The sequence below is a fragment of the Cyanistes caeruleus genome, chromosome 16, assembly GCF_971803275.1.
Source record: "Cyanistes caeruleus chromosome 16, bCyaCae1.hap1.1, whole genome shotgun sequence".
Taxonomy (NCBI): Eukaryota; Metazoa; Chordata; class Aves; order Passeriformes; family Paridae; genus Cyanistes; species Cyanistes caeruleus.
Genome location: NC_141716.1, coordinates 6,351,641 through 6,374,023, shown reverse-complemented (window position 1 = coordinate 6,374,023; position 22,383 = coordinate 6,351,641). Strand labels below are relative to the sequence as shown.

Genomic DNA, 22,383 nt, shown 5'->3' with positions numbered 1-22,383 from the left:
CTGCCCTTCGCCCAGTGCCCACGGAGCTCATCGGCCAGGAGGTGAGGTAAGGACCCTGCTCCTCCTTGGCCATGGGAGGGATGGGGGGCACAGGGTGGGACTGGCTTGAGAGAAGCCCCTCAGCTGGGAAACCTGGGTGAGGGCAGAAAACCCGCGGGACTAGTGGGGTCTTGCTGGGGGGCTTCTCCTGGAGGTTGTGTCCAAGTCCTCAGGGTGCCACTAGAGAACACATCAGAGGAATCACAAGAAATGAGAACAGGAGCTCTGGGTGAATCACGTTAGACTGGAGACCCTCCAGCCATCCACTGCCCCACCCCAGATCTAAACCTGTCAAACCTAATGCCCACGGTTTCTATTTCAGCATCACTGGGGACACCATCCTACTAACCAGAGGTTTTTCCACATATTTGTCACATCACTTCTGGTGCCAGATGCTCCTTCTGCCCCCTGTCCTCTGTTCAGCCACCCAACTCCTGTTGTCACTCATTTGGCAGTGCTGGGATGCCAAGAGCAGCAGCCAAAAGAGCAGGAGCAGAGCCTTTGCACCCTCCAGAGCTTCTCATTAGATGTAACAGCCTCCCCCACCTGTAAGCTCCCACTAAACACTGCACAGGGGTTTATGCCAGAGGTAGGAGCCCTTAACAGGCACTGAGACAGGGGCTGCTTCTCCTTGCGGCCTCCCGTGTGTGTCAAAGAGTAATTGGATCTAAACCAACCCAATTTCAGAGCGTTTTGCTCCTCCACTCTCCTATTAGTCTGGAGAGCCGGGAGGAGCCAGCACTGGGCATGCCCCTTCTTCAACTTTTATTGCTGAACACTTGAGTGGAGGTGGTAATTGGAGCAGGTGACATATCTAAGGGGCAGGACAGAGTGCTCCACAAAGCCATCTCTGCAGCTGTCACCTAATTGCCTGAATAACTGGACGATTAATCGACTAATTGGAAGCAGGGCATCGTCTGCATAACAATAAGAAGCCCTTTTGTCAAGCAGATGAAGGCTGTGGAGAGGGGGAGAGCTGGTCGGTGTGGTGGCTCTTGAGGGATGGAGAGCAGCTTTAATAGACTTCGAAGCCCGTTTCTCCTTTCGGGACTCCTGCCAAAATACACGAAAACTCCCCAGTGGAGAGTGGGGAGGGAAAGCCTGGCCCAGAGCATGTAGCGCATCACCTTTGTGCTGACGCTTTTTAAAGGCATTAAATCAACAAAGTGAAGCCAGAAACATCCCAAATCGACACCTGCTTTGGCAAACCTCGGCTCTGAACCACTTGTCTCTTTCCTACATACTTTTTATGGCAGGCTTCATCTAACCACATTAAAAATGGGGTGATGGGTAATCCACTTTAATTGATACAGGAAAAATTGTAAAAGCCTGTAACATCTTCATCAGAGCTGCTCTTGTTTGCCATTGATTGAGGCCTTTTTCAGGCAAGTCACTGGTGACATAAACACTGCAGTGTCTTTTGGTGTGCAGTCACTGAAAGTGTGGCTGGGGCTGCTTGGGACAGAGCAGTCAGGCCTGAGGGCAATTAAAATTAAATAGACTTTTAGATCATAAGCAGTGAAGAGGGAAGCTCCCTCTTCCAATTGCACGTGTTAGTGGGATGAGATCTTGTTCTGTACGACCTCGAGTGTCCTGCTGGAGAGGGGACATGGTGCTGTCAGGTGTGGTGGGGCTGGGGCTGTGTGTGGATGCCAGAAGAGCTGGGAGCCATCCCACAAGAGCTGGCACTGGAGGATGTGCAGCATCACGGGTCCAAGCCAGGTCACAAGCAAAGGGGACAGCAGGAAGGGGGGACTTATCTGGAGGAGCCATGAGCTGCAGCTTCCACGTTCCCCAGAGCACAGTGTCCCCTTAGGGGGTGTGGTGCCACCATTTTCCCTCTCAGCACTTGCTTTGCTGACCTAAAACCAGCCAGTCTCCCTGAAGGAAGGATTCCTACTCTCCTGACAGCTCAGCAGCACTGTCCTGCCCCAGTTTTGGGTTGAATCATAGTTTTTGGACACAAAGATCTGACTTGTGTTCTAGGGAGTTGAACCATTATTAACCTGCTGGTGCTCCCAGAGCTGCTGCACCCATAAGTGCAGCCAGACCCTCCCTGTCCTCAGCTTTCCACAAGGGCTGAGCTCTCCTGAGAGCAGAAATTCTGAGTCCCTAAAGCCTGACTTGGCACTTGGTACTATTTAATGTTGTCCCATGTCTTTTACTCTGAGAATAACAGGCTGGCCAGATCCCCTCTGGGCTGGTGATGCCTTCTCCCTTTGCACTGTCATCAAGAGATTTCATTAGCACTTCCAACTTCCCAGGCTGAGGGTGATACAGTGCTAAATGAGGTTATTAATCCTACACGACTCCAGAATTCCTCAGACATCAGGCAACTCACTTGGGCATCCTATAATCAATGCCATAATCTGGTTTTGCCAGAAAATGTTTGCTTTAATGCTTCTTATCTGGGGCCCTTGCAGCTCCTGGAGCTGGGACTAATTACCCCTGCAGGGGAAGCGCGTGGTCCCGTGTGAGGGATGCTCAAGTGAAGGCAGCAGTGGCTGTGAGCAGGCTGAGAGCTCCCTGCAAGCCTTTAACTCATCATCTCCTTCAGAGCAGCAGGAAAAAAAATGCAGGGATTTGGGAGATCTAGTCACCTAAATCCCATCCATTCCCCCAAAATGAGGTTTTGAGGATTTTAGTCCTGGGGATGTGTCTGGCTAAAACCTCCTTGATAAAGTCCCAGTCTGCTCTTCCCCAAAACACACACATTTCTTGCTGTAAGTGGCCCCAGTTCCCTGACAAGCTACCAGATAAGGGAAAATCCCATGTTTTTCTCCTGAGAGAAAGAAAACTGGAGAGTAGCAGCAGGGAGGCAGAGTGCAGTAGCTGTCTGCCTTTAAAAGCCTGCTCTCACACATGCAAATCTTTAATTAAACATACTCATAAAACTATAGCAAACTGTTCATCTAATTAAATGGGGTGAGTAATTTCATTAATTTTTAGCAAACTGCAAGGCTGCCCTCCTCCCCTGGAATTCAAAGGGACAAACAGAACCATTTGAAGGAAATTAACTTCCTGTTTGCAGCTAGCTTGTTCCTTGGGCACAGGACCTGCTTAATTGACTGTAGTTTATACAATCCTAATTAATTCTCCGAGTCCTCTTGCTGTTCCTGATGGTTGTTTGTTTCCCTCCCAAGCTGTCCAACCCCAGGCTGTAACGGCTCAGGACACATCCGTGGGAAGTACGCGAGACACAGAAGGTGAGGTGGGCTTGGAGGCAGCAGGGATGGAAAAATGTGAGCAACAGACCCAAAGACAGGTGTTCACTGGAGAAAGTCTGGTTCAGAGCAGCAACCCAACTTGTCTGCCCCAAATCTTCTTGTTGCTGGCTCTCTCTCAGTCCCTAAGGGATCCTGGGGGGATCTGCTTCTCCAGACTCACAGCAGCCTTCCTACAGACCCCAAACTTGGCCACAAGTGCCTGACTCAGCTGTCTGGGGCTGGTGGGAGCTGCTGATGGGCAGAGATTTTGGTCTGCCTGGTGTTTCAGTGGATGGGGAAAGCAAACGAGAACACATTGGCTGCCTTGGAGATCATGCAAGCCTTAACTGAGGGTTTTCATCACCCCATGAATCGTGAAATTGGAGCAGTTGGTGAATGTGTCCCAGGGGCTGGTTCTGCATCCCATGCCTGGTTTCATGGTGCCCATCACCAACAGAGTCCTGGGACCTGGCAGGATCCCAGCATTGTGTGCTGATTTCCAGAAAAATGTTGATGTAGCTGCACAAAGTCAAGGTCTAAGAGCACAGAGGGTAAAACCAGGTAAAAAAAAAAATAAATAATCTGGGGGCCTGGATTATTTTTGGGTAGTATTTGTGTGTTTTTCCCAGTTACTTTTGCCTGGCTGGTTGGGATGAGGTAGGCAGGCCTTTCTCACTCAGCAATGCCTCCTCTCTGCTCCTTGATCCCATCTGCAGTTTACAAAGCTGCCCTCTAGCCAAGAAGAGGAAACTTCAGGATGCTGAGGCCGAACATCTGGTGTCGAAGAGGAAATCCCATCCACTCAAACTGGCCTTGGATGAAGGCTACAACGTCGACAGCGACGGCAGCGAGGAGGCCGAGGCCAAGGAGGAGTCTGGCTCCGATGAGTCGGAGGGGATGCTGGAGGAGGACGAGGCGGAGGCGATGGAGCAGGAGGAGGCTCGCAGCCCTGAGGCAGCAGAAGGTGCTTTACAATTATTGATTTCAGAGCTGCGTTCTGCAGATGAAGAAAGGGCAGGAAGTGTTAACAGCCAGGAATTATAGCTCCTCTGAATTATGTACAGGATGGGTCCCTCAGTTATTGGGGGGACCCATTGATGGGTAGAAACACAACGGCAATGGGTTAAGCTGAGAAGGCACAATTCCTCCAGTGTCTTAAAAATGAGAGCTTTTCCCTAGGGAAAGACCCATGGAAAGCACAGAGGAGATTGCTGTGTGGTGGGGAAGGCAGCCAGGGTCCCACGCAGGTGCCATGAGGGGCTCAGCAGGATCCTCCTCCCTAGACAGATCTGGCCACTATCCAAGAGCAGAGCAGTGCCAGCAAAAGGACATGGATTTTCAGCTGGGGTCCTGACACTGCCTTGCTCGCTGGTTTGGAGCCCTGGCCTGGGCAGCACTGGCAGCAGGGGTGGCAGTGGGAAGATGGTGTGGCTGAATCCTGTGTGAAAATCCTCTTTCTACCTGCCATCCCCAAATTCAATACATTAGGCTGCTCCAGGGGTGGAACTGCCAGGCTCTGGTTTCAATTAAGTACAACAAAGTTGTATTTTATAAGTTTATATAATCACTTTCTTAGCCTTCTTTTTTATTCCCTTTTCTTTCCTCCTCCCCCTCCTTTTCTCTTTTACACCTTTTTTCTTTTCCTCCTTTTCTCATCTCCTCACAAAAAAAAATTCCTTTTTTTTTTTTCTTTCTTTCTTTCCCTATTTTCTTTCTTTTTCCCTTTTCCGTTCTATTCCTCCTTTCCCCACTTCAGAGAGAAGCCCAGCAAAATCAACCCACTATGGACAAAACACAGCAACAAGTACATCTGGGCCCAGCAAGGCCAACTATAGCAGCTACCAAGAAATAATCGCCAACTCTCTCCTAAACTTAGGCCAAATAGCAGAGGAAACCCTCGCCATCGAAGGGCAGCTGCCAGAAGCGGAGCTGCAGGGCTCCAAGCCGGCGTCCAACGTCGTGCATTTGGTCCATGAGGATGCGGGAGAGGAGTTGGTGGAGGAGGAGTGCGACAAGGAGATCATCATCCAGACGGAGGATGCGGAGGAGGTCATCGAGGTCACCAGCGAGCGCAGCAGCGAGTTATGTCCGGAGCCCCGGGACGACGCCAACGGAGAGGAGTCCTGCAAACTGGAAAAGGCTGAAGCAGAAGAAGAGGATGAGGAGGATGATGATGAGGAGGATGACGAGGAGGAGGAAGAGGAGGAAGAGGATGAGGAGGAGGAGGAGGAAGAGGAAGAAGAGGAGGAGGAAGAGGAGGAGGAGATGGCTCCTGAAGTGATCTGCGAGGAAGCTCCTCACACTTCTCAGGACCCCCAGAAAAGCCACTGTGAAGGGCAGTTCAGCCCCAAGCCCGAGTACTCGGTCATCGTGGAGGTCCGGTCGGATGACGACAAGGACGACGATGCCCGCTCCCAGAAATCAGCCGTGACTGATGAGTCGGAGATGTACGACATGATGACCAGGGGCAACCTGGGGCTGCTGGAACAAGCCATTGCCCTGAAAGCCGAGCAGGTGAAAATCGTGCGGGAGCCCAGCCGGCTGCCAGGAGAGCATGTGAAGCACTTCCAGGTGGAGGACAAACAGAACAAACCATTGGACAGCATCCGGAAGAGCTACTATGGCAAAGGTACAGCGCAAACCACCTTTGTGTATCTCCCTCCTTGCTATCCCTGGTGGAAGAGCTGAATTTGTCTGCTCAGCACGGACTATTAGGCTGTTGTGGCGGGAGTTTACAGCCCACAGGGGGAACTCAACCACAAATCCTCAATGCCCAGAGGGATGGGGGCATCCTTGAGGTCAGCAGCGAATGCATAAAATCAGGGTGTCCTTTACACTGTCACAAGGGTTCCTTCCTCAGAGCAGAGGAATTGCTTGGCTAAATTGTCAGTTAACCTTGAAAATCTCAGCCTGTGCAGAAGGGCTGGTTTAAAATCCAAGTGGGTTTTAAAGTAGTGGTAAGATCTAGACACAGAAAAACATGAGGGCAGGGGCTTCAGCACCCCCTGGCTCTGATCCAGGCTGCCTGCTCAGATGCTGTGAGGGGCTCCATGCTCCCAGTTGTGTTAGTTCCTCAAATCACTTTGCCAGCTTCAATTTTTGAAACTTCCAGTGTTACAACTCCAAGGAGAAAACCTCCAAACCCATAGGTTTCCCTCTGCTTGACCGGAAAGGTGGCGAGAAGCATCCTCAGCATTTATTTCCACTTCTTCCCCTCTGAATCCACTAACCTGCTTCCCTCTGCCCTTTCCCTACAATCCTTAGATCCCTCAAGACCCGAGAAGCGAGAAATCAAATGTCCAACTCCTGGCTGTGATGGGACTGGACACGTCACGGGACTTTACCCTCACCACCGCAGCCTCTCCGGTTGTCCGCACAAAGACAGGATCCCCCCTGAGAGTGAGTACATGGTGGGATACCAAGGGCTGCTTCAATTAGTCTGGAGCCTAATTTTCTTGGGGCAGTTTCTCAAATTACATGAATTTTATGACTGAGTCCCTAGAACAAGTCTGATGTTATTCCTCAGATATACCAAGAGTGGGATGATGCTTTTCCAAGTTGATCCTGGATGCTGTTATCCACCAAAGTGTTATTGCTAATCACAGGATACATGATGGGGATTTACTTGGAAGTCTTGTCCTTCTTAAAGGATTTTTAGCACCATCCTGTGGAGAATGAGATCCCTTCTCTGAAAATCAAAGAGGGTCTTTAAAAGCAGCTTCCCACCTCCAGAGGTGTGTTAAGCAGAGCCCATCTTTACACTGGAAATAGCATATTTTTCCCTACTTGGGACATTGTGTTGGGAAAAAAGGGATATTACTCTTCCTTGCTGTGCAAATATGGTGCCATGCAGGAAAGGAGTGATTCAGGATGTGCAGGATTGCTGAGTCTCCTGTGCCCTAATCACTGCAAAATTCCCAAAGTGCTACACCAAGATTCACCTATTCTACAGAAAATATTTATCATCCTCATAACAGATTTTTGTATATACATATGCACAGAGAGAGATTGTATTTCCACCTCTCTACCAGCATCCTAAATAGCTTTCCATGTATAGCTGCATAAAAATCAATGTTGTATGTTTATGATAATGGCATAATAGACCAAAAGAAAGAGGAGCCCTTCCTTATCAGTAATTTCAAAGTTTGCAGACCTGACATAAACAGAGAACTGGAAGAAACAAGGAGAAAGTACAGTTATCTTCACAGGCTGGAATGCAAGCAAAAATATTAATAAATATCTAACACAAGCTGTGGGCTTTACAAAAGCTTGCAGATCAAATTATTTTCTTTACTTTTAAGGTCAGCGCTGCAGGACGCAATAATCCTGAAGATTAAAAATAAAAAAAAAAAATCAAACAAAGAGTAGTCCTAAGGATAAAAGCAGAGATACAACTTCAATCATTTAAAACTACCTGAAACTGGAGACCTGGTTCCAAAAGAGGGGTGGGGAGGAGGGGCTGGATGGGGGAGACTGGATTGCAATCAGAAAACGAGGAGAAAGCCCAAGCTGTGTGCAGAGATGCTAATTTAGTGTTGACCTGGGCACTGCTGCCTTGTAAATCTTTTATTTTTCCCTCTGCAAACTCTAATTACAGCATTTCACATTCCCTGATTTCTAGGAAACCAGCGTACAAGGCTTGATGATTTTCTCTTTTTTTTTTTTTTTTCCTCTCTGATTTTTATTAAGTTGTTTTTCTTTCCCTTCCCTTCTCCCCTTCCCCTTCTCGCTCCGAAGTCCTGGCGATGCACGAGAACGTGTTGAAATGCCCCACGCCCGGGTGCACAGGACAGGGTCACGTCAACAGCAACCGCAACACGCACAGGAGGTACCGGCTTTGGCTTCTCCTTACACAGCCACGGGGAGACAGAATGGGGGAATGGCTTCAACATGACACAGGTTTAGGTTGAAAGAAATTCTTTCCTGTGAGAGTGGTGAGGCCCTGGCACAGATTGCTCCATCCCGGGAAGTCTTCAAGGCTGGGTTGGATGGGGCTTGGACCAACCTGGGATAGTGGAAGGTGTTACTGTTCATGGCAGGGGGGGCTGGAATGTGTTGAGCTTTTTCCTTTCCAACCCAATCAATTCTATAATCTATGATTCCATGGTTCTGTGTTGATGAGGGGCAAGGTGAATTTGTCTTTTTACTTGTTCAGTGTGGAGGAAGCAAACACTTTTCTCACAGGCTCAGTACAACTCTGGGTCCATGACATGAAGGTTTTTATGCTCATTCCTCATGCTTGGATTCCTTCTCTCTTTTTCTTCTCCTTCAAAATAACCCCCAACCAACGCTCACAGTTTATCTGGGTGCCCCATTGCTGCTGCTGAAAAATTAGCCAAATCACATGAAAAGCAACAAACCCAGTCTGGTGATCCTGCGAAGACCAGCTCCAATTCTGACCGGATACTCAGGTAAGGGGGACAGGAAGGCTCAGCTCCACGGCCCCACACTGCCCCAGCCCTCCGTGCCCCGCCACGCTCCCAGGAACAGCCACCACGGCTCCCTCCAGCTGTGTCTTGATACTGCTGAGTCCTGCTACTACGATCATAGGTCTCGCCAAGGTGGGGAGATATTTAATTGATGATCCCAGGGAGAGCACTGAGGACAATGAATTGCTTCTGTAGCATCAATTAATGCTGAGGCTACAGGCCAAAGGGTTTTAGCAGTGCAGCAGAAGGCACTTGTGCCGATTGCTCCGCAGCACAAACTGCCAGCGAGGGCTGCTTATTATATCAGCATTATAAGTAGGGTGGGCTTGGGAAGGGGGAGGAAGAGGAGGAGGAGATTTAGGCTGCACACAAATCACTCCACGGCAGTTGTACATTAAAGTCCACCTGCTTTTCTTCCTTAGCTTGCACGTTTCAGAGGAGAGGAACCTGCCGCTCGTTTCCAAACTAGTCACATTAATTTTGATACTTTGCCCGCTCCCTCTTCCCAGGAGAAAGGGCTGTCTCCCATTAAGGATGTCCCTGATAGATGCTGGCTTCCGTAGCTGATGTGATTCATGAGGCTACAGATGGATTGGAATATGGTTGATTATTTTGCAACGAGAGCAGGATAAAAACTGCAGAGCGAGCCCTGAGCAGCCCTCCCACAAAGGCATCGAACTCTGATTCATTTATTTATTTGCTCCCCAGGACTGCTGAGCACCCTGGTGCTCCAGCTCTCGCTACTTTGGAAAGGCCATTTAGGGCGATTACTTATTTATTTGCAGCGGAGCCCGCGCAGAGCGCTCTGAGCGCATCACGAGGACAGTCCATGCTCCAAGGAGCTCCCGCTCTGAAGACTCTCTGGTGGAAAGAGGTCACGGGAAGGAGAATAACAATAGACCATTTATATACAATTTATATGCAAGACAAATTGATTCATGATAGGCAGCCCTGTAGCAGCGGGTCTCTAGGAGGGGCTGAGGCAGGGGAGAGCCTCTGCAATGAACCTGCAGCAGGAGCTGAGCTCAACTGGGGTCCTCACGCCTTTGTGTGCCCCCTTGTGCCATGGGTCCCATCAGGGAGTTCCTGCCCAAGCTTGTTCTCTTCTGGAAAATGCTGCCACACTATTACAGCCTGTAAGAACTTTGCGCTTGATGAGGTTGACACCTTGATGTTTTGCTTAAAAAGAGGAAAAAAAAAATGATGGAAAGGAAAAAAAGATGGAGAAAATAAAACTAGACTCTGAGAGATCCAAACCAGATGAAGACTTGCTGAGGGAGAGCAAAAGGGCTGTCACTGCCTCCTCGTCCCCAGTAAGCCTTTAGGAACAAGGTGCAGCTGTGCCCTCATTGTGTCTGGTTCCCTCTCAACAGTCACCTCATCAAGGAAAAGAGAAATAATTGCTGTTCATTGTTTCTTCCTCAGGCCTATGTGCTTTGTGAAGCAACTGGAGATCCCTCAGTATGGAAGCTACCGGCCCAACATGGTCCCAGCAACCCCCCGGGCCAACTTGGCCAAGGAGCTGGAGAAGTACTCCAAGGTCACCTTCGATTATGCAAGTTTTGATGCTCAGGTTTTTGGCAAACGCATGCTTGCCCCAAAGATTCAGACTAGCGAAACCTCACCTAAAGCCTTTAAATGTAAGTTGGGAGCAGGGATGGACTTGATTTTAGCATTTTCTGCCTTTCTCAGCATGTTATGAGGCTCTTGGGATCGTGGCTCTGGGGTAATGGGAGTCTCTTGGGGCTGAGCTGCTGGACCCTCCTGGGATGGGGAGGGTGAGGTGGATCCCATGGTGGGCACCTTTGATGGTGAGGGGAGCCCATGGCTGCTGGGAAAGCTTTGTTTGGAAGCTTTGGCTTTGGGAAGAACCTCGGTGGGAACATTAATCTGAGTGATGTCTCGAGGTGGGATAAGTTACACAGTTGTCCTCAGTTGGTCCCCGTTGCTTTGCAGCTCATATCTATTGATCTGGCTTTCCTCATCTAGCTAAATGGATTACAGTTTTCATCTCTTCCATCTTATATATGACCCATTCCCCCCATTTGTCTTCCCTGCTGTGCTCTGCTCTCCAGCTCTACCTATCGATCACCCACCTCTATCTTCCAGCTCTTTCCAATCTTAGCCACCCACCTCTGCTCTTTTCTGAGGACCTTGCACTGGTTATAACTCTGGGTGAAAATGAAATGGCTGAATAAACCCTGAGGTTTAACCAAAGGCAAGAGGCACACTGCATGGGGACACCTCCCTTACAAATGTGTTATCGGACACCAACTGTGCACTTCAAGACATTTATTGAGGGGCACAAAAAAAAATATTTAGGAGCCAGTTTGTAGAAGTCAGCAGCCTCAAGAGGGCTTTCTGTCTGGCTAATCCCACTTCCACAATCCTGTTTAATCCTGATGCAGCTGCTCTCTAAAAAAGTGCTCATACTTGAAAGCATCCTGGTTGTTGCACTACAATGGGAGCGCCCTTTATTACAGTACTAAATCTGTACAGGATCAGACAATGAAATTGGATGGAGGCCAGAGAGCACAACTGCCACTGTCATCCTGGGTTAGGGCTGATGGAAAAGTAATTTGTTTCCCAGTACAAGTGATTCTCTCACTGAATAGATTGTGTTATTTGCAATATTAGCAAAGAATTTTCAGGGTAATTGTACTGACAAAAATAATTCCAGCAGACCCACTAGGATAATCCTTTCTATTTTTTCTCATCACTTATTTCACTAATTTGCTGATTGCGAGTCTATTAGTGGTAGAAATACTTATGAAATGGAAAAGCATCGCTGAGCCTACGGTGTGAAATTGAAATTGGCATCTCCCGATCCTGGATATTGTCAGGTTGGGTTGGCGGATACTTGCGCCCCGCCTCGGAGACATGGATTAAACTGGACAGGAAAACAAGCAGCCAGACACAAGAATAACCATGTGGGCAAACCTCCAATGAGTTAATCAAAGCGACAGGATGAATATGATTGCCAATCATAGCAGGGAAATCTGCTCCTTTCACTGAGAACTTATTTTAAAGAGATCTTCATCCAGAGGGATTTATATTCCCCTGCATGTGTGTGCATAACTCCCATTAATGTCAATATGCATTATATACGCACGCAATGAGGAAGAAAGCAGTGCTGGGGAAGATTAGTATTTTATAGTGTCTTATATTAGGGGTTTGTAATGGGAATAATGAAATCACTTTTCTCCGTGGCTGCATCAACTGAGGTTGGATTTGTTTTGCCATGATCAGGCCAAAGCTTATGAGTCTTCCCTGGGTGAGCCTCCCACTAAAGGGGGGATGGTTTCCCCTAGAAAGGGCATGGTGGAATGAATTAAGAATTTGAAGATTTTGATAACTGATTAAGAATACAATCCTGTGACTGCTCTAAATCAGATGATCTCCTGTTTGCACCCACTGAAACTATTGAGGGCCCCTAAATGGGATCAACTTCAAGTTTTATTTATAGAGAATTATTAGTTATTATTAGGGAAAGTTTTATTGTGCGTCCACCCTGAGAAATACCTTCATTTCACATGGTATGAAGAGAAATTGCATCTCCAGGTTGGCTTTGCTGCTGCTGTGACGTACAGGAGCAGAGCAGCATCGTGGCAATGTGCAGCTGTGCAATAAATCCTGTTACTCTGGCATATTTAAATGATATGTCAGCTGTCAGAAAATCCATATTTCACCAGTGTCATCCTTGGAAGCTCATATTTTATGACCATGTTTTTTCTATTAATGTAATTTTATAAATTTAAAGTTTTCAAACATGCTACTAGAAATCTCACTGCAGACAAGTTTTGGACAGAGAGAGAACAATAAGAAAAGAGCCAGGAGGCTTCTCTAAGCTTTCTCCTTTAACCACTTCCACCGAGGAGCAGCTCTAATGAAGAAAAGCACTTGTGTTTTGGGTATTGATGGCAGAGTCAGTTAATGAATTAACCTTTCACACCAAGCACAAGCTGCAGCCAGCACTGCTCCTGTTGCAGGTCCCAGGCAACAAACCAGCCCCTGGACTGGGAATAAACCCAGGAACTGTGCATACATTAACTGTGTCACACTGACTTAACCTTTCCCTGCTGCTCATGCCACTTATACATTAGCCTTGTGTTGTTCCTTCTCTTTTTATTCCAGCCAAACCTTTTCCAAAGGCCTCCTCCCCCAGCCACAGCCCCTCCAGCAGTTACGTGAAGAGCACTTCATCTTCCTCCACAGGCTTCGACTACTCCCACGACGCTGAGGCTGCGCACATGGCGGCCACCGCCATCCTCAACCTCTCCACCCGCTGCTGGGAGATGCCCGAGAATCTCAGCACCAAGCAGCAAGAGGCCCCTGGCAAGGTGTGTGAATGTGGCCAGGAACCACTACCCAGGGGCCAAACTGGAAATCTGGGGTGGGAGAAACACCTTGGTTTACCCTTCCTTTCATTTTGTTTTTTTTTAAATATAGAGGGAATGCAGGCACTCATCCAGAATCACCCTTGTGGCTCCCCACTTTGGGTTTGGAGGAGGGAATCTTGGCTCTTAGAGTGTGTGGAGGTGCCTCATGGTTCAAATTACCCATGTGAGATAAGCATCAATCCCAAGCCAAGTCTTGGACTAAGGCTGGATATTAGGATAAAATTATGATTTATGATGGTCAAGCCCTGGAACTGGCTGTGCAGGGCAGTGGTGGAGTCACCGTCCCTGGAGGGATTTAAAGGACATGTGGATGTGGCACTTGGGGACATGGTTTAGTGATGGGCTTGGCAGTGCTGGGTGAATGTTTGGACTTGATGGTCTCAGAGGGCTTTTCCAACCCAAACAATTCTGTAATTCCATGATTCCCAGAGCTGGTTTCAGTTGCTCCCAGATCTGTATCTGATGCCATTTCCAAGTCCCCAGTTGTGTCCAGTTTGAGCTCCAGCTGTTTTTCAGAGGAACACAGATTTTCCCAAAGTCCCATGGAGCACTCCCAATCTTGGACAAATGTTTTGAATGCCATGAGGCATCCTGATTGGCACTAGATGCCTGTGTTCAATCAGCTGAGTCAAAATGCCACGCTGCTGGTAGTAGAGGGGTGTCTGTGCATGACATATTCCTGAAATATTTAGGAAAGAGCAACCCTTTTTATTCAGTTCCTCCTGCCTGACTGTGGAGAGGATGGGACATGAATACCTGCCCACTGCACTGCAAAAGACAAACAGGGGCAACATCCCCATGGGGACTTTCTGGCAGCTGCTAACATTGGTTGTGTTCCCAAACTTTCAGTCCATGGACATTGAGGTGGATGAAAATGGGACTCTGGACTTGAGTATGAACAAACACCGCAAACGGGAGAGCACCTTCCCCAGCAGCAGCAGCTGCAGCAGTAGTCCCAGCATGAAGTCCCCAGATGTGTCCCAGCGCCAAAACAGCACCAGTGCCACGAGCAGCACCATGACCTCCCCCCAGTCCAGCCAGACCTCCCGCCAGGATGAATGGGATGGGCCCATCGACTACACTAAACCAAACCGCCAGCGGGAAGAGGAGCCAGAGGAGGTGAGAGGTGGCTCTTGATGCTTGAATAACAGCTCAGGGGACACCGAATGCCATGTTTGCCTGGACAGTTGTCCTATTTTCCCTAGAACCCCCAGTTTGCCCTTTGAGCCACAGAAAGAAATATTCCTGGATTTGTCAGTGTGGTCAGATTTCAGCCAGGGAAAACCAGGCAGGAAGCAACTGCTCTTGGATTTGTTGGGATGCTCTTGCAAATGAAGAACCCAGCACTTTGCCTGTCCTGGGTCTGCAGTGTTTTCTTCATTGTAAATCCTGTCAGCTCCCCTGCAGCAGTGATGTTTTCAGGATGATTTATATCTGCCATTAGCAGCTACAGCCCTGCATGGCACCGATATTAATCCTGCAGGTGGGGAATCCAGCCATGACCCCCAGCTGGGGTGAGAGTTCTGGTTCTGAGAGCATCACCTGCCTCTCTGCCCATGGGGAGGCTGCTGAGGAAGAGTGTGAGGGAGTTGCACTGATCTTCATCCCTTCAAAACCGTGGGAAAGCCACGTGTAAATCCCTTTACAGTCATGGATTACGCATTTCTCCTAAAACCCCAGGAAATTACAGGCTGTTGGATCTCTGGGCTGCGTGCTGTGAGGTGCTTGCAGGGGGCTCAGGAGTGCTGGCAGTGCTGCACTAACCCTCAGCTGTGATGGACTTGGGATCCTTTCCCTGCACAGCTCAGCAGCAATGACCACACCACAACTCTGCCCCTTCCCTTGCAGTCAGAGCCTGCCGCTCACTCTTTTGCCTCCTCGGAAGCTGATGAGCAGGAAGTGTCAGAGGAGAACTTCGAAGAGAGAAAATACCCAGGTGAAGTTACTTTAACCAACTTCAAGCTGAAATTCCTCTCCAAGGACATCAAGAAAGAGCTGCTCACGTAAGTCCTGCCTTCTTGTCTCTTCCTCCAAAATCTATTAATATGTACTTAGCCAGGATGGCTGGAAACAAAATTAGTAAATACATTTTAAAAATAAGAACTGTAGCTTTCTTACTGTGATTGATCTTATTCATCCTCCTACAACTTCTGATCAAGGAGGCAAAATAAGTTCCTACATTACTTTGCAGTGATGAAGCGAAGCTGGATTCATGGACAGGGTTGTGGGAAACTCCTTTCAGAGCCAGTTTTTCCTGGTATTTTCCTGCAAGAGTGTTTCTGGCATGGTGATGGCACCTACCCAATGTCCTAATCTCCTGTTTTGGGACACTGTTTGATGTTGTGGAGCCAAGAGCACCCAAGGGATCTCAGCACCTTCTTGAAGGGGGTGTTGAACACATGATGTCTCATTGAGAAGAGAGGATTTGTTGGCGTGCAGCAATAGCTCCAGCATTCTGAGGCTGCAGGAACACAAAATGTGACCTGAGGCTGTAGCAGGTTTGCTGCTGTGTTGAATTTTGCATTGAAGAGAGACCCTGACCCAGCAAGCACAGACCCAGATCTGCCCTGTTGGATGGAGTATGTGCATCCACACTGATTCCCACAGGAATGGTAATGTCTAGGAGTTTGAGCCAAACACGGCAGCTTGGACCTGGCTCTGGCATAACAGCGAGTCAACCTGGAGGCTGTGATGGGGAGGTTTCCCCTCCCAGGCATCCCAGCTGTTCCTGGCTTCTTTCCTGTGCCTCTGACCCTCCCACACATCACCCAGGGAGTTGGTGGGCACCGTTTTGCTGATCTCATCCAAGTCACTCGTTATCTGCAGGCAGGAGGCTGAGGGAGCAGCCAGGGAGGGAGATCTGTGGGGGCAGAGCAGCAGCAGCATCTTCCCCAAATGAGCAAAGCTCAGACCAGCTGCCCTACACAAAGCTCTGCAGGGGTTTTTAAAACCCACCAGTGATGTGAACAGAAATTTCTGAGGTAGAGCCCTGAAGCCCTCCTGTGCTTTAATTTTATTGTGATGGTAGAGAAATGTCCTAAATGTTTCCATAAACAGCCCTGGAATAAAGAAACGGTGTCATGGGCAGCCCTGAGCCTTCCCTCTCCATTTAACATCCTTGTTCCTCTCTGGCCCAAGGGCTGTAATGAATTAGCTGTAGTTAACTCAGGAGCAGACTCACCCGCTGTGTGTGTTGCTGTGTGTCTGGGTGCAGATCTTGTGCCACTTCCATCCCTCACCTGTGTCTCCCCATCACCCCCAGGCACAGCCAGAGATTACTGTCATTCCCTTTCGGCAGCAAACAGTGTGTGCAAGGTTTTCTTTGCAGCTGTAAGGGCTGGGAGGAAAAATAAAAAATATTTCAGAAAGCTGAAATGTGAAGCACCTTATCCAGATCTGAAATCTGAACTCGGTGATTCCTGCAGCCAGAGCTTCAGTGTGGCAGGAATCATCCAGCCTGGCAACAGCAGCCAGGGGTGGCCGTGTCTGTCAGGCCATGGCACCCAGCAGGCTGCTGTCAGTCCCCCACTGCCACTAAACCCTCCCATCAGCTGAGGGTTTTAAACTCTTTCTTTGCCTCTGCCACATTTTTTTTTGCACTTTTTTTTCCAGATTGTTTTTAGGATCCTTATGATCCCTTAGAAGTAAAAAGGGAGGAAGGGGAGCTGAAAGGGAAACAGCTGGTTGATATCCATTCAAACATGGAAACACACACCAAGATCTGATGGATGGGGCTGGTGTTGGGGGTCTGGCAGCAGGACTGGACTGAGACTCTCCAGACAGACCCTGAGGGGGCTGTGCTGGCTTTGCCCACCCCTGGGTCTTGGGGAATCCATTCCTTTCCCACACTTATGCTCTTTGTTGTTGTTGTTGCCCAGTTGCCCAACCCCAGGCTGTGACGGCAGCGGACACATAACGGGGAACTATGCCTCTCACCGCAGGTGGGTTGACATTTTTTCTGTGGTTTGAACTTTAAAAACAGCTTTTTTTTTTTTTTCTTTTGGTATAGTTTGTGACCATGTGGATAGTTTGGTTCTGTTTCCTCCCCCCTTCTGTTGCCCCTTTCCCTCCCCATGCCCCAGCCCTTTTTCTTTTTCCTTTTCCTTTTTTTTTTTTTTTTTTTTTTTTTTTTTGCTTATCCAGATATTCCATCTCTTCTCTTTCAGCCTTTCTGGTTGTCCTCTTGCTGACAAGAGCCTCAGAAACCTCATGGCTGCCCACTCTGCTGACCTCAAGTATGTTTGTGCTCAACTTGGAACTCCTTTTTTTTCTTTATTTCCACCCTTTTTTTCTCTCCTCTCCCTTCCTGCCCCCACACCTCTTGCTCTGCTTTTGCTTTTCCATCCCCTCCCTTCTCCTTTCAAAGAGCTGATCAAAACCTGCCTGTGAGGAGCTCTGGTGGAGTCCAGCTTCCAGCTGCTGTGTTGAAGAGGCAATGGCTTTGAGAAAGGATAATTTTGGGGAGGGGGCTGATGGCAGTGATTGGAAATAACTTGGACACCTGGCAGGTTTCCTCTGGGCACTGTAGACATGTTATTTTCTTTTTCACTTGGCATCTTTTCCCAAGCTCTTGTCGCCTAATTTGGGCCATAACCCTTTCCATTTAACATTTTTGTCCATCTCAAATAATCCAAAGCCTGGATTTATTTTTGGGTAGAGGCACAGCTGGGAACTCACCACCAGCACACAGCCAAGCCAACTCTTTTGGAGAACCTGGGATGCTATTTTTATGCTACTTTTAGGGGCTGTTTAGGATGTAGTGAGAGAGGTTCCTCTTCATTTCCATGATTTGTGAGGGAATGAAAGAGGGAGTGAGCAAATGCTTGGTGATAGCTACCATGGTGACAAGGGCAGAACCTGTGCCAGTGGTCAAGGGCTCACAGAAATCCAAACTTCCCCATTCCCATTGCTGTTTCTGAAAGGAGGAACCTGGTTTTGACATTTTTATTCGGGTATCTTCCTCTGAATCCCATATTCAGCTTTGCTGCTGTCTTCTCCTTTTCAGCAGGAGCTTGTTCTTCAAAGGTGGGTTTCCCAAACACTCCCTTAGGTTGCCTTCCCTAAAGAAAGGGGGAATTATATTTACTTGGGAGCACTGGAGAGACCTCAACCCTCTCCAACCAATCTGCATCTCTGGGTAGAGCCCATTGTGATTTTTTTAAATCATCTCTTTCATGGGCCCAGCCTATCCTTGCAGGCTGAATCTCCTCTGAGTTCCCTAAATTTGCTGAATCCAGTTTCTGGATCATTTAGACCCTGAGCTATTCCTAACTACAACTGAGGAGCCTCTACTGAGAGTAAAGCCTCATAAAGGGCTTCACATTGCACAGTCACCATGAAAAAATCCCCAAAGTGCTGTGTCCTGTGTGCAGTCAGGGCTTCCTGGAGCCACAGGTGAGTCAGTGGCAGCCCCACTGGTCACTAAAGCCTCTGTGGTGGCTCCTGGACTTCTCTGTGCCCCACCACCAGTGTGGGGCTGATGCCAGGAAAAGTTAGTTAACCACTTGCTCCTTACCACAGAGGTGGCAGGATTAGTTGATATTAATAGAATTTGCTGGTGGATGGCAAGGACTGCTGTGATTAGTGCTAAGTACATTTAATCACACACTACAGACCATACACATTTTGAAAGGACCTCTTCAAAGAGCTTTGCTGAACTGGTGTTTCTCCAACAGTTTGAAAGAATAGCCAAGTGATCAGAAAATTGGTGTTAAAGATGTTAAAAGCTCTCCAGAGCAATGGCCATTCCCAGTAAAGGCCAGGCAAAAGCACATGGGCTCACCCCTGAGCACCCATCCCATTGTGTCCAGCCTTGCTGTGCAGCATCCCATGTATCCCTCTGGCACCCAATGACAGAGCTTTTCATCAAAATACTGTGCAAAAAAAGGAGACTTCTGGCCCCAAAAAAGCTTGTTAATATTATTTCCTCAAATACCACTTTTTTTTCTATGTCCTGGTGAGGATGGGAGCAGAGGAGGGAGGAAGGGATTTTGAGATATTATAGATTGCACAGTCATAGCTTTTCAGAACTCCTGATAAGACCATGTCAGTGTTTCTATTATAAATTCTATTTCAGGGGTTAATATCCCTGATATAAAAAAAAATAGCTCCAGGCTGGAACATGCAATAAAAGGTCTCTGTTGGTATGATTTGTCTCTAGATAATTAAAAATAAAAATCAAATTACTTCTCTCTCCTCTTTAAAAATCCTGAAAGGAAGAAAGAGTTTGGTGTTAGTATTTTCACAATTTCCTCCCACCCTGAAGCTAGAACAACAGAGAAATAGTTTTGCTTTCTACTGTAACAGTGTAGAGCTGGGAAATATCACAGTCATCTCCCAAACCTGTGATTTCTAAATGAGTTGAAGAATTTGCACCCTCATTGAGGTCCTGCTGGGTGTGTCCTGCTCTTACTGCACCAGACCTTTGTGCAATTATGTTTTCCTGGCCCTGAGCCTCCCTGTTACCCCTCTAGGACCAGGACATGTCCCTGCTTTCCTACCTAAGGTGAGGCACCAAATTTTTTTGCCAATGGAGATTATTCAGTGACAAATGCCAAAGTCTCCCTCAGAGCTGCTGCAAAGAGGAGAATTTTGGTATTTTCTGAACAAAAAAAAAAAAAAAAAAAGAAAAAACAAAAAGAAGACTTTTAAGAAAGCTGTTTTCCAAGCTGCCAAACTAAAGTCACCTGTGGAAACCACTGCTGCACTGACTCTCAGGGGGCAGAGCACCAGTGCAGAACCACAGAATAGTTTGGGTTGGAAGGGACCTTAAAGGCCAAACCCCCTGCAATGAGCAGGGACATTTTCAGCTACCTCAGGCTGCTCAGAGCCAGCTTTGGGGAAAGCATCTTGCCTTTCCCAAGGGCCCTGACCTTGGGGGCTGCCAGTGCATCACCTCATTTCCCATCATTTCACTGGCATGTCCTGGAGACACCAACCAGGCACTGGTGGCTTTAAGAACAGGGATGGAGAAAGTGGGGACATTGAAAGCCGCTCTCCTGAGGAGAACAGGTGCTCTGCAAGCTCTTGGATGTGCCCTGAGCTTTGCTCAGCATCTCCCCCTCATCCTGGAGCAGCCCCTCCATCTCCTCCCCACACCCTCTCCCCTTCATCACTTGACTCAAAAAGCCCTGGCTAATTGGCAGGCTGGCGTGCACATCCTCTGCAAACACTCCTCGCCTCTCTTCCTTGTCCCCATGACAACTTTTATGTCCTCTGCATCCCCTACAGCACCGGGAGCAGATCTTTGTGCTGTGGCGCTTCACATCCCCTCACCATCCTGGCTCTGAGCCCTTAATGATGTGCTGCTTAACTCGAGCCATTATCTTGGTGCTGCTGGGTGGGCTCACAGCCCCTGCCAGCCTTTGTGCAGCTCTGGGTGATCACAGCAGCCATCCCGAGCCTTTGCTGGATGCTCACCTGGAAACTCGGGGCCGTGGATGCTCCTTCAGAGGTGACTTTGTAAGGCAGGGCTCAGGACCGAGGGCAGACCCTGCCCCAAAAGCCACCATGGTGACCTGGTGATCCCTGTGGTGACCTTATGTCCCCTTGCTGAGTGCCTGCCCCCTGCCCATGCTGTTGTGGAAGGAGGGGACCCAGGGCTCACCTAACCTTTTCCCTCCTGTTTCTTCATCATATTTCATCAGAGGCATTGGCCAGGTGTGCACTCTGTGAGCCCTCCTGCCATGGGCTGCCTGTTTACCCTCACTGAGATTTTTGCTCCCCAAGTCACCAAGACCTGACCCTGGTGGTGGCCATGGTGGCCCTGCTGTCCAGAGCTGTCAGCTGCTTTTCTGGTTTCTTGTCTCTGCTTGGGTCCATCCTGCTGACCCTGGATGGCCCCAGCTGTCTTCTTATGCCTTCCTTAAGATGACAAACACTGTCCAGGAGGGGTATTTTAGCTCATTATCATCTTCTGAGCTGGTCCCTGCACAAGGGTGGGGACACAGGCTGGGAACTGTGTCCCCCATGGGAGAGCAGCCCCTCACTGTGCTCCCAACATCCCACAGATGTTCCTCTCCAATGCCACATCATGCATTGACTTCAGTACCACGGATATTACAAACCAAACCTTGTCCTTGCAGAGGGGGAAGGGGCAGGAAGGAGAAGCCTGCTCCTGTGCTGCCAGTGCCCAGATTTCTCTTTGAGAAGAGCTGTCACAGAGTGTCAATCCCCTGCTCACAACCCCAGGCTAATCTCAGCCTCCTTTGCCTCTGCAGGTGCCCTACTCCTGGTTGTGATGGCTCTGGTCACATAACAGGAAATTATGCATCGCATAGAAGGTAAGATCTTCCTTAAATTATTTTCTCTCTAGCCTCTTTCTGTGTTGCTTTTCTTTTTTTTTTTTTTTTTTTCCCTGCAGTGGGCAGAGTTGTAAAGTTCTGAATAAAACATTAATGTTACTGACAACTGAAGCCTATTTTCATCTCTTTAATCTGACTTCTTTTTTTTTTTTTTCTGATGTTTCCAGCATCTGATTAGAAGCTCCTTTCAACAGAATAAAAGACAAAGGGTCAGATTTTAGCTGATGCAATGTTCCTGTTAATATTGCTACCTATTTATGACTTCTATTATCACTTTAGAACATTAATAGCAGAGATCTGAGCCTTCTGTTTCAACAATTCCATTAAACATTGCAAGCTGTTAGCAGATATCTTCTTATCTAGACACCATTAATTACTGTCCATCTCCCTCAATTTTTTACTATTTTTTTTCCTTCTGACTTCTCCTCGTGATGTGAAGCTGCAAAACGAGAGAGATCAAAAACACTGTGCCAAATTCAAGGGAAAGATGACTGAAGCGGGGGAATAGCAAATGCAGAGATTCTGCCAGTGAGACAGGCCTTTCTTCTCTTTTTAACCACAGTCTGTCAGGCTGCCCTCGTGCCAAGAAAAGTGGGATCAAGATCACCCCGACAAAGGATGACAAAGAAGACCCAGAGCTGATGAAGTAAGTCTGGAAATAACTCCTGAACAGAGCTTGTCACTCCATCCACTTTGCCTCACACAGATTTACGTGGGGGATCAGCACCCACCCCACATCCCCCCTCGCTCACTCTGCTTTGAGCATCCTCTGCCAAAGCTCTTTGCTGTGTTGTGGTCTTGAAATTTTGATGTTTGATGGAAAAATTGGGTGGTGGGGAGGTAATGGTGTAGTTTTCTTGCAGATGTGAAGGGTAGGTTGGCAGGGCACAAACAGTTTCTCTGCTCCCTGTACTTTATATTATTCCTGGAAAGCCACACTGGTGTTGTCAATGAGGGTAAAACCCCAAGTCAAGCCAAACATTGCAGGTTTTTGGGAAGCAGTGGG

General features: G+C 48.3%; 1 protein-coding gene across 4 annotated transcripts in view; it reads left to right on the top strand.

Moving 5' to 3' along the window:
• Positions 1-22,383, top strand: part of MYT1 (myelin transcription factor 1) — a 61,775-nt gene that overhangs the window by 31,407 nt on the left and 7,985 nt on the right. The window contains exons 4-18 of one of the 4 annotated variants that reach the window (XM_086853240.1): positions 16-46; positions 3,183-3,245; positions 3,962-4,209; positions 5,002-5,874; positions 6,510-6,644; positions 7,983-8,073; positions 8,543-8,656; positions 10,100-10,314; positions 12,809-13,014; positions 13,924-14,193; positions 14,923-15,077; positions 16,953-17,015; positions 17,241-17,309; positions 21,294-21,356; positions 21,940-22,023. In XM_086853240.1, the coding sequence (XP_086709366.1) occupies positions 16-46; positions 3,183-3,245; positions 3,962-4,209; positions 5,002-5,874; positions 6,510-6,644; positions 7,983-8,073; positions 8,543-8,656; positions 10,100-10,314; positions 12,809-13,014; positions 13,924-14,193; positions 14,923-15,077; positions 16,953-17,015; positions 17,241-17,309; positions 21,294-21,356; positions 21,940-22,023 (2,680 nt within the window). Of the gene's footprint in view, positions 1-15; positions 47-3,182; positions 3,246-3,961; positions 4,210-5,001; positions 5,875-6,509; positions 6,645-7,934; positions 8,074-8,542; positions 8,657-10,099; positions 10,315-12,808; positions 13,015-13,923; positions 14,194-14,922; positions 15,078-16,952; positions 17,016-17,240; positions 17,310-21,293; positions 21,357-21,939; positions 22,024-22,383 lie in introns of all 4 variants that reach the window. The other 3 variants (XM_086853242.1, XM_086853241.1, XM_086853239.1) reach the window with 3 other exon arrangements.